Below are 12,111 nucleotides of genomic sequence, written 5' to 3'. Positions count from 1 at the left end.
ATATTGCTGTCAGGGGGAACATACCCTTTTTGTTTATTGGTCACTGACTATTATATGCTAGGAAATCCCTTAAGGATCCTTTCAAAATGATAAATTACAACATTGAAAGTTTCTCTTTATACTAAATATACTAAAATTTTACTGTACCATTATGTCAATAGTCCAGGGATCAGAAAACCTCCTCTTATACCATTTTAAAATAGACCTGACTTGATAAATGCTCACTTTCTAAAATGTTTTGTTTTTGGTCAGTGTTCGTCAGGTTCAACTCCAGCCATGGTTTCCCAGTGGAGGTTGATTCAGGCACCAGCATCTTCCAGCTCAAGGAGGTGGTTGCTAAGCGACAGGGAGTTCCAGCTGACCAGTTGCGTGTGATTTTTGCAGGGAAGGAGCTTAGGAATGACTTGACACTGCAGGTAAGTCTCCCTTGGTAGTTTTGTTTTTGGGATGCTGCCAGCTCAACTGCTTCTGTCTCTAATGCTGCCAGTCTGACATTCATGACTGAGATCTAATAGAATAAATAGTGCCTGGGGATTCCTTGAACTTTACTCCACACTGCTTCATTAATTCTGACCTTCTTAATTATGCATTAAAACAGCAAGCAGGAAGGATGGGGAGAGAGAAAGAATATAAGAGAGAGAGAGCAAAAGAGAGCTGTGCTTAGTGAATAAATGTTTACTGACTACAGGCGTAAGCTATGCACAATTTCTGTATCTGCTCAATTTCTACCTTACTTATTCTATTTGAATCTTAATGAAGCTGAATGAATGTGAATAAATTGTTCCAAATCAGGCTGCTCAGTCATCATGTTGTGCAGAATTTGTAACCCAATTGTGACCCCTGGAGGATAGTTGTAAGGCTGCTGCTGTCTGTGTGTGCGTGTGCACGCTGATGGAGGTAGTATTTGAAGGCCTGTTCACAGTATCCAATGAGGTTTGCCCAAAAAGCACTGAAATCACAAACCTGTAGTTTGAAAGACTAGTGAGGAGAAGAGAGATTTATAAGTGGTTGAGTTCATATTTGAATTTCATTTCCTCCTGATTAACTATTCTGATAAAAATAAAATGCAGAGTGAATGGAGAGGGGGAAAAAAGAGCATAGCAGGACAAATAACAAGACTCTTTTTTTCCTGACCATCTCTTACCACTGTTACCAGTACTGCCACTCTCATTTTATCAGCATCTCTTTCTTCCTATGAGTGATATTTGTGGAGATGGCAGCATTTGCTGGGAGAAGCATAAGAACATAAGTTTAAGACATTGGAGAAATCTGGAAATAATATATTTCCTCCCAATACAAAACTAGAGATTGCTGGGTTGTTAGAAGTACTAACCTGGCAGTGACATCAAAGAACAATGAGGTGCATTCTATAGCGGTTCAGGTGACTACATAAACTATCCCCCACAGGCACAACCCTTTCTATTTTAACGAGCACAGATTAATTGGCACTTGTGTTTTCAGCTGTGTGGGGGACATAGCTGTGCACAGAATGGCTGCTGTATCTGGTTGCAGAGAGTCACTATGATATTGACATCCTATCACTACATCTTCATGGGCATGGTATTTATTGCTTTGCAAAATGCTTTAGGGAGTTTGGGCACACAAAATAAACTATAGAATGCAAATTGCTGTTGTCATTCTCCAGTGCATCTCCTGCTGATAGTGTTGATGCACATAGTCATCATGCATAAACTGCTGTGCTTTGCTTTTAGGTGATTTGATTTTACTAAAGAAAATATATGGGGCCAAAAATGTTTTTAAGGTGAATTGAAAAGCCAGTTCCTATGTTTAGGGTTCTGTGTTACACTTTCAGAAGCTTCTGAACCTTCCTGCACATGCTGAAGTGCTTGAGATTATAGTGGTGTTGTCAGATTGTTTCAGGACGAAACACAAAATCTGTTACTGGGGTCTAACTTTACTCAGAGAATCTGTAACCCAACTTTTTGCAGGGTAAAACACAAAACCTATAACTTAGATGAATAAAGGAAAAATTGATTTTCAGACATTCAGACCTGCCAACTCAGGTTTATTTACGAGATGCCTTCAGTCAGGTTAATTTTAAGACAGTTTTAAAGTTATTTACAATAAGCACAGACACACCAAGGGGAGATGTGCAATCACATCACTTCAAGAGAATCACAGGGAGGTGTCTCAGGAAGGTAGAATGCCTCCTCAAGTTCCTGGAAATGCACAGGCTGAACATCCAATACCACACCCCAGCAATTTGCTGTCAGTGCATAGGGGGAACCATGGCCCCATTCATTTCAGCTTTTCCACATCCTATTATGGGTGGTATGGATTAAACCCCTGCATGCCCCTGAGGACAGGGTTAAGGTGGGAGCTCTATCCCTACCTCCCCACATGAATCTATTTAAGTGCAAGGCAGACTGGCCATAAGGCCTGTTTTTTGGAATGTGTTTCAAGGTGACATTTGAGGTGCTGGTCATAGTTAAGGGGTAAATGTATTGCTCAGTAAAGCTGGACCAAAACTCTTTGGCAAGGCCTCTGGCTCCTGTAGCAGATGGGAAGTTCAACAACAGTTTCAGGTATATTCCAAACTTCTAGTATTTAGTGAATTCTAATGGTTAATACATCAGCATGGTAGCAACTGTGTTATTTATCTTGATACCAAATTAAATTTAGTTTTCAGGACTGAAACTAGAGGTTTTGGAAGCTGGGAAGGAACCAATTGGCAGTTCATAGTCATAGAGCTTGAGGCCAAAAGGGACTGCTCGATCTTCTAGTCCGACCTGAACATCACAGGCCACCAACACCACCCAGCACCCACACACTAAACCAAACAATTGAAATGACCCCAAAATATAATGAGACTAGACTATTACGTGGCATAGGCAGAGAATAAGAGGGACCGATATAAACCAGCACCCAAGGATTGCACAATGCTGGGGAAATCATTAAGTATGATGTATCCAAATAATCCTGGCAAGTGACCTGTACTCACATGCTCAGTTTCAGAGTTAACGTTCTATTGAGATTAATGGGTCAATTCATGTGTTTCTTAGAATTATTATTTCAGGCAGACTCATGAAAACAATGTAACATTGGTTTATACTCAGCTGAAGATTTTAAGGATGGTGTGTTTGTTTTGCAACCATAAGGAGTAGAAACTTTTTTTAAAAATGAGAGTTTAGATTCTGCAGAAAGAGTTGAGTATATCAAGGAATCATGGAACACACAGAAGCTCTGCTCACAGCCTTGAAAGAAGGACAACAGAGATGAGTCCAAACCAAAAGGGAGTTTGATCTGAGTCGGAGTTCATTGCTGATTGCCAAACTGAGGCAGCAACTAATGGGGGTAGGTGTTAATAAAGAAAACTTTCTAAAAGGTACCATAACAGTGAAAGGAAGTCTGCCAAGATGTAGTGATAGAGTGCTCTGATCCTAGCAGGTTCTAACTAAGGAACAAACATTTCAGATAGGGAAGGTGGCTGATGTGGAACATGAGCAATTGTCCACTTTATGAATGAAGACCATGAAGGCTGTATATGTATGAAGTACACTCCTTTTCTTTTCTGACGAGGGAGAAGGAGGAAGTGGAATGGTATCTGAGGTGTGTAAGAGAGAAATGAAGCCACTGAATGGAGACAGAAGGGAAATTATCATAAGGAGGGAAATGGCAGATCGAGACAGTGTATGGAAGATTGAGGAATGTGACATAAAAAAAATCCAAGATGCAGGAAGGGCAGGATAGAAATATGTATGGAGACACTTAATTTTAGTACCTGCTATAGGTCCTTTTGTCCTCAACAAAAGAGAGCAGAATCGGACTACTAAGCACTCAACCAGTTATTAACAGGCAAGTAGTGAAACTGGAGCCATTGTAAAAAAAGAAATAATCCTGACTGGTGACCACAGAGTGAGGAATGGGGCTTAAAAATCTGGGGGTCATATGAAGGAAGTGGGACAGTCAGATGCCTTCTGGCAGCACAGCAAATGATGTCACAGTAAGTGACTGATTAGCTTGAAAAATGCTGAAGGAATTCTTACTGATTCTAGTCCCCATGGGAACAAATGACAGCACTGAAAGAGTATTCAGCAAAAACAGGAATTGTTTCAGGGCGCTGATAAAAACACAGAAGATGGGGTAATGTGAGATCCTTTTTATTCTAAGCATGAGAGAAGGAAGGGATAGACTGCTACTGGATGCACCAAAGAAATAGAGAGGATGGTTTTGGGTTCATGGAAGATTGGAAAGTTGTGATGAGAGGTGACTGTTTAGAATTTATGATCTCCATTTCAGCAAATTGGTTAGCAACCTTTCTGGGTTCAAAATATGTAGAATTTATCAAGTGAACATCAAACTAAACTGGAATGAGAAAGGGAGGGACATTTTTGCCCAATTCAAACTATCTGGCATTATTATTTATGTAGTGTGTAGACCCTTTCCCTCAACTGAGATCAGATCCCCATTGTGTATAGGCCTGTGCATACACATAGTAACAGAAATTCTCTAATCTTACAATCTAAATGGACAAGAGAAACTAATGATGGGTTATGAAACAGGCATAGAAAGGCAAAGTCACTTGCTCAAGGTCATACAGCTCAAGGTCAGTGGCAGAGCTGGGGATAGTCCAGTGTCCTTTCCACTAGGAAGTGTCATCTCTGCTGTTTTAACATACACAATTAAACAAGATGCAGTGCTCTCAAATAGAAAGCAAAGAATAAGTATATTAACGTACAGTATTAATCTATACATAAATGCAAGGTTTATGGGAAACAAGAAAGAGGATCTAGAAGTGTTACTAAATGATGGTTTGTGAACTGGTGGGCATAACTGAAAACTAGTGGAAAGTGTCTCATAACTGGAATGGCAACACGGATGATTGTATTGTATATAAAAAGAGAGAGGGGAAGAAGAGGTGTTAAGTTGATGCTATAAAATGGTGTCAGCAAGACATAGTTTCACAATAGGTTGGAAATAATATGTTTTGTTGTGAAATGTCATGCAGTTTCAGAATATTAGATATTAAAGGTCATCACAGGGATCAACTGGATCTATTCTAAACATCATCCAGTACTGTTGTGTAAAATACTTAGCCATCAGAGCCTGCCAACACAGCTCACAATAGTGGACCTCAGTTTGCATATCATGTGTTTGAAACTTTGTATGAAGATAAAGAGTGTGCATCTTATCATCAGCACTGTTGCATCTAGCTAGCAACATCCAGCTAAATCCCCTGCCGCTAGCCTCGGGGTTACTAGATTGTGTGCGGTCAGCCAGAATTTTCATCAAAGTGGACCTTTTGGAGGCTTACAACCTAGTACGCATGAGGGCAGGAAACGAAGGGAAGATTGCCTTTCAAACCGGCTATGAGCACTTCAAATATTTACTAAGGCCATTTGGTCTGACCAACACTCCTGTAACCTTTCAACACTTCATGAACAATGTATTTAGCAACATCTTGGACCAGTATATCTCGATGGTATACTTGTGTTTTCAGATAATCCTGAGCAGCATTGTTACCATGTTCATTACATCTTGGAAAGACTACATCAATTGTTAAAATGTACTTTTCATCAATCCTCCACAGAATTTTTGGGTAATATCCCTTGCTCTGCGGTCATTAAGACGGATCCCCAGAAGGTGGAGACCATCCAGAGAAGTTACAGTTCTTCCTGGGCTTTGTGAATTTTTACCAATGGTTCATTTCAGGCTTTTCAGAGTAAATAGCTCCCATGACAAACCTCCTCTAGAAGGTCACCACATTTGTTTGGCTGCTGAAGCTCATCATGCTATGAATAGCTCAAGTCTGCTTTCACCACCGTCCCATTCTAGTACATTCAGACCTGGTCCAGGTATTCAGATTCGCTGCTGATACCTCCAATGTAGCCAATGGGGCCATATGCTGCTGGAGGCATGTCCACAGTAAGTGTTTCAGCCCTGCACCTACTACTCCCCAAAACTCACCCCACCAAACGGAGTTATGACATATTACATAAATAAATGCTCACAACTAAATCAGCCTTTGAAGAGTGGCACCATCACCTTGAGGGAACCCAACACTCAGTGCAAGTCTTTTCTGACCATAAGAACTTTGAATATCTACATAAGGCTTGAGCCTTGAACCAAAGACAGCTCATGTAAGTATTATTCTTCTCGTGGTCCGATTTCATCATCACCTGTCACCTGAGAACCAGGAATGGGAAAGCTGATGACTTATCCTGGAAGGTCAAATATTACCAGGAGTACAAAGAGCCTAACCAAGAACCACCCTGTCTCCTAAAACCTGACAACTTCCTTAGTGCCATAATACACCAAGACCTGATTGATCTAATCTGATCGCCTTTGTGGGGTGATCTGTTCATCCAGGAGATGAACAGCCTGAGCAAATGAGAGTCTGAACCGAAATGCAGTGCTCCACACAAAATAGGATCACATACCTCAGTGGGCACATATATGTTCCACTGGGGTTCCCCTGGCTAGAAGTGCTCCATCTCTGCCATGACACTCTATTGGCAGGCCATTCTAGCCACCTTAAGACTTACCACACAGCTTCCTGTTTCTTCTGGTGGTCCTGTATGCTAACTGAAGTCTGGAACTACATCGACTCTTGTGACCTGTATGCATTCACCAAGGCTCCCCAAACTAAGGCCTGGTCTACACTAGGACTTTAAATCGAATTTAGCAGCGTTAATTCGAATTAACCGCTCAACCGTCCACACCAGGAAGCCGTTTAATTCGACCTAGAGGGCTCTTTAGTTCGAATTCGGTACTCCACCCCGACGAGGGGAGTAGCGCTAAATTCAACATGGCTATCTCGAATTAGGCTATGTGTGGATGCAAATCGAACTTAGTAGCTCCGGGAGCTATCCCACAGTGCACCACTCTATTGACGCTCTGGACAGCAGTCCAAGCTTGGATTCTCTGACCAGCCACACAGGAAACGACCCGGGAAAATTTGAATTCCTTTTCCTGTCTGGGCACTTTGAATCTGATGTCCTGGTTGGACATCGGGGCGAGCTCAGCAGCACCTTCAACGATGCAGAGCTCTCCAGCAGAGGAGTCCATGCAATCCCAGAATAGAAAGAGGTCCCCAGCATGGACAGACCGGGAAGTCCTGGATCTGATCACTGTGTGGGGTGAGGAGTCTGTGCTTTCGGAGCTGCGCTCCAACAAACGGAATGCAAAGACCTACGAGAAGGTCTCCAAAGCCATGGCACTCAGAGGATACAGCCGGGATACAACGCAGTGCCGCGTGAAAATCAAGGACCTGAGACAAGGCTACCAAAAAGTCAGAGCGGCAAACGGACGCTCCGGAGCCCAGCCCCAGACATGCCGCTTCTATGAGGCACTGCATGCCATTCTAGGTGGGTCTGCCACCACTGCCCCACCAGTGACCGTGGACTCTGAGGATGGGATAGTGTCGACGGGCAGTTCCTCGGCGATGTTCGCCGATGGGGAAGATGAGGAAGGGTTTGTGGAGGACGACGCAGGCGACAGCGCTTACAATACCGCTTTCCCCGACAGCCAGGATCTCTTCATCACCCTCACAGAGATCCCCTACCAACCCTCCCCGGCCGTTAACCCGGACTCAGAATCAGGGGAAGGATCAGTCGGTAAGTGCTATAAACATGGAAACATTTATTTTTTAAAAAAACAGGAATAAAAACTATATAAAAACTTTTCCAGATAAAACTATATAAAAAGAAGGTCCACACATATGGGGATGGAACAGAAATCCTCTTGGGACACTTCCACGAAGCTCTCGTAGAGGAGCTCGAAAAGACCCGCAGGAGGTTCCTGGGGAGAGGTGCCTTATTTGGTGCTCCGTGGAAGCACACTCTTCTGCGCCAGGCCATCCTAACGTACAGCGGAATCATTGCCTCCACCAGCATGGCAGCATACGGTCCTGGTCTGTGCAGGGATTCTAGCAGCATCCTCTCTCTCTCTCTCTCCGAGTGACCCGCCTCAGGGTAATCTCGTTCGGCGACTGCTGCATCTAATTAGGGCAATTAGTGTACTGTTACAATTGTGAATGCTTGACTTTTACTTTGCATAGCAATGACCTTCGTTTAACAGCCACGTGTTGGAGGCCGCAGAGGAAAAGCATACAGTGATCTTTCCCGGGCACAGCCGCGAGGGGCTGGAACAGGGTCAGACTTTATGCTTTCCAGATTGCCTTCAGCGGGAGGGCACTGTTAAGCAGCCTATAGTGTAGGGCTTACCAGGCCTGGCTGCTACACGGATTCAGCTGTACCGCCCCGCTTGTCCGATCTCCTGTGCAAGACCGCAGCCAATGAAAGCGTATTCCAAAATCTCGAACTTGTCCTGAGAGCTTGTGAGACTAGGTGCCCTGTATGGTCTTGCTCACAGAAACTGAGTAGACTGTGTTCACTGTTCGCAAACATGTATCTCTTCAAGGAAATCACTTCCTTTTTCCAATCACACAGCTGCGGCTCTTTCACGAACTGCCCCGGCTTCCCCCTCACAGAGGCTGGCGCAGATTAGGCGGCGAAAGAAAAAGACTAGGGACGACATGTTCTCGGAACTGATGGCCTGCTCCAGAGCCGAGGCGGCCGAGCAGAGACAGTGGAGGGAGACCCTATGTCAGCACCAGCGCTCACACAGCGAACGGGAGGACAGGTGGCGGCAGGAAGACCAGCAGGCGACTCAAACGCTGCTTGGGCTAATGAGGGAGCAAACGGACACGCTCCGGCGCCTTGTAGATGTTCTGCAGGACCGCAGGCAGGAGGAGAGAGCCCCCCTGCACTGTATCTGCAACCGCCATCCCCCGCCACAAAGTCCTGTCCCCCCCTCACCCAAAATAACAAGAAGGAGGGGCGCTAGGGGCCGTGAAAACTGTCACTGCACCTCAGTAGGGTGCTCATGTACCACACAGCTCTCATGCCATACATTTTGAGAAGTGCTTCCCTTCCTGGATCACCCAGTCCAAAATCCAAGTTTCATCCCCCCACTGTGTAGTTGAGTATTAAAAGTAGTTTGTTGTTATTCACTGTTCCCGTCACGTTTTTCTTGTCAGAAGACTTTGTGTGAAGGGGGGGGAGGGTTTTTTTAATTGCATAGGACAGCCTCCATTACCAGGGTACAGACTTGGGGGCAGGATCAACAGCAGGACACACACAGACTGCAGTCACTAGGCACCAGGGTCAGTCTGTGAGGTGTATGCTGTCCCGGGTCAGTCTGTGAGGTGTATGCTGCCCCAGGGTCCTAGCGCCTGCCATCCACAAATGGCAAGGCAGGCTGCCCTTACCATGCCCTTCCACCCTAGCCACGAGCCTCTCCGATGCCCTGAGCCCCAGCAAGAGCCCTCATCCACGGACACATACTCACCCTTCCCACACACCCCTCACCCCTTCCTATGCCCCAACCCCCAGCCCAGAGCCTGCATCCAAACTCCGTCCCAAAGACGGCACCCCTCACCCCTTTCTGCAAACCCACCCCTTCCTGCACACCCACCTGCAACCGTCCTCCCCCCAGAGACCGCTGTAGGAGCAGGAGCCTGTCATTCCTCTAGTGTAGAAGCGGTCTGTACATCAGTGCACACCGTACCCACCACAGTCTGCGTCCATGTTTCAACCCTAGAACAGGAATTCATAATTAAAGAAAACTTTGTTAATAATCAGTGTTCCATTAAATTTATCTTAAAACGTGTGTTGGAAGGCGGGAAACCTGGAGAACGGGGTATGTAACCGCAGATCGAAGTCAACAGTCACTGAAACAGGCTCAGGTTCAGCTTCTCTGTAAATCAAGTGGACAGTCATAGGTTACCCTGCTCTCCGAGGAACCTAGCTTTCAAAGCCTCCCGGATGCACAGCGCTTCCCGCTGGGATCTTCTATCGGCACGGCTGTCTGGCTGAGCGTAATCAGCAGCCAGGCGATTTGCCTCAACCTCCCATCCCGCCATAAAGGTCTCCCCCTTGCTCTCACAGAGATTGTGGAGCACACAGCAAGCAGCAATAACAACGGGGATATTTTTTTCGCTGAGGTCCGAGCGAGTCAGTAAGCTCCGCCATCTCCCCTTGAGACGTCCGAAAGCACACTCCAACACCATTCTGCACTTGCTCAGCCGGTAGTTGAATAGTTCCTTCTCACTGTCCAAGGCGCCTGTATAGGGCTTCATGAGCCAGGGCATTAGCGGGTAGGCTGGGTCCCCGAGGATCACTGTAGGCATCTGCACATCCCCAACCGTTATTTTGTGGTCCGGGAAGAAAATACCTGCCTGGAGGCGTTTAAACAGACCAGAGTTCCTGAACACACGCGCGTCATGAACCTTGCCCGGCCACCCGACGTAGATGTTGGTAAAACGTCCCCTATGGTCCACCAGTGCTTGCAGCACCATAGAAAAGTAGCCCTTTCGGTTAATGTAATGGCTGGCCTGGTGGGCTGGTGCCAGGATAGGGATGTGAGTCCCATCTATAGCCCCACCGCAGTTTGGGAATCCCATCGTGGCGAAGCCATCTCTGACGACCTGGACGTTTCCTAGAGTCACTACCTTTGAGAGCAGTTGCTCAACGATTGCGTGGGCTACTTGAATCACAGCAAGCCCTACGGTAGATTTGCCCACGCCAAAGAGGTTCACTTCTGACCGGTAGCTGTCTGGCGTTGCAAGTTTCCAGAGGGCTATGGCCACTCGCTTCTGCACAGTCAGGGCTGCTCGCATCCGGGTGTCCTGGCGCTTCAGGGCAGGGGACAGCAAGTCACAGAGTTCAAGGAAAGTGCCCTTACGCATCCTGAAGTTTCGCAGCCACTGTGATTCATCCCAGACCTGCAGCACTATGCGGTCCCACCAGTCCGTGCTTGTTTCCCGGGCCCAGAATCGCCGTTCCACACCATGAACTTGACCTATTGCCACCATGATCTCCACTGCGCGGCGTACCCTGCTTTGTGAGAGGTCTGCGCCACTCTGTGACTTCCTGTCCTCACCGCGCTGACGGAGCCTCTTCGCCCGATTTCTCAGCAGCTGACTGTGGAAGAGGTGGACGATAAGGTGCGAGGAGTTGACAACGGCCATAAGTGCAGCGATGATCGCAGCGGGCTCCATGCTCGCAGTGCTGTGGCGTACGAGCTGTAACCGGCCAGAGAAGGGCGCGAACAGATTTCCCACCGGCGCTTTCAGGGAGAGAGGGCGGGAGTGACGGTTGAATGATGACAGTTACCCAAAACCACCCTCGACACATTTTTTCCCCCAGCAGGCATTGGGGGCTCTACCCAGCATTCCAATGGGCAGCGGGGACTGCGGGAACTGTGGGATAGCTTCCCACAGTGCACCGCTTCCAAAGTCGACGCTGGCCCCATTACTGTGGACTCAGACAGTCGAATTAGTGTATTTAGTGTGGATACACAAATTCGACTTCATAAGGTCGATTCCACAAATTCAAGTTAAGTAGATTCGAAATAGTCTTGTAGTGTAGACGTACCCTAAGCCCCTTGGCACCCTAGTACCACTGGAAACTCCACTTAGACCCTGGGCCTCAATCACCATGGGTTTCATAGTGGGGCTCCCTGACTCTGATTGCCATACATAGACCAACTGATTGAAATGGCAGACTTCATCTTCTGTGACCACGTGCCCTCTGCTGAAACAGTGGCTCAACTCCTAGTGGTGCATGTTATACATCTTCATGGGTTTTCACACTCTATCACCTCGGGCAGAGGACCACAGTTTGTCTCATAACTTTAGTGTGAAACACTCTGACTAATGGACATTCAGGCTTTTTCCTCCTCTGTGTACCACCACCATACAGAAAGGGTGAAGTAAGTATTAGAGCAATACCTAAGGTGCTTTTTCAACTACCATCAAGATAACCGGTTCTCTCTCCTTCTTTATACTGAGTTTGCATACAACAATGACAATCACACTTCCATGGGACAGAGTCACTTCTTTGCTAATTACATGTTCCACCCTCACTTCCACCCTGGCATGTCAGCAGCCTCTGAATCCAACGAATTCATCATATCTATGAGGAGCTTAAGGACCACCTTGAAGATGTGAAAAAGGACTACAAGCAGTATGCTGATTGTCAACACCAGGAAGGCCCACCTCTCATGATGGGCCAAAAGGTCCAGCTCGCAACAAAGTACCTCCATATGAACAGGTTGTCCCACAAGCTAGACCGCCAGTTCCTTGGA

At 46.4% G+C, this 12,111-nt stretch overlaps 1 protein-coding gene across 3 annotated transcripts in view; it reads left to right on the top strand.

Moving 5' to 3' along the window:
* The window catches only part of PRKN (parkin RBR E3 ubiquitin protein ligase), a 1,207,207-nt gene that overhangs the window by 259,332 nt on the left and 935,764 nt on the right, over positions 1–12,111 (top strand). For all 3 annotated transcript variants that reach the window (XM_045009067.1, XM_045009066.1, XM_045009068.1), the window contains exon 2: positions 253–416. In XM_045009067.1, coding sequence (XP_044865002.1) covers positions 253–416 — 164 coding nt within the window. The remainder of the gene's footprint in view (positions 1–252; positions 417–12,111) is intronic.

Source organism: Mauremys mutica, chromosome 3, assembly GCF_020497125.1.
Source record: "Mauremys mutica isolate MM-2020 ecotype Southern chromosome 3, ASM2049712v1, whole genome shotgun sequence".
NCBI classification, from domain to species: domain Eukaryota; kingdom Metazoa; phylum Chordata; order Testudines; family Geoemydidae; genus Mauremys; species Mauremys mutica.
This window is presented reverse-complemented; position numbering and strand designations above follow the sequence as displayed.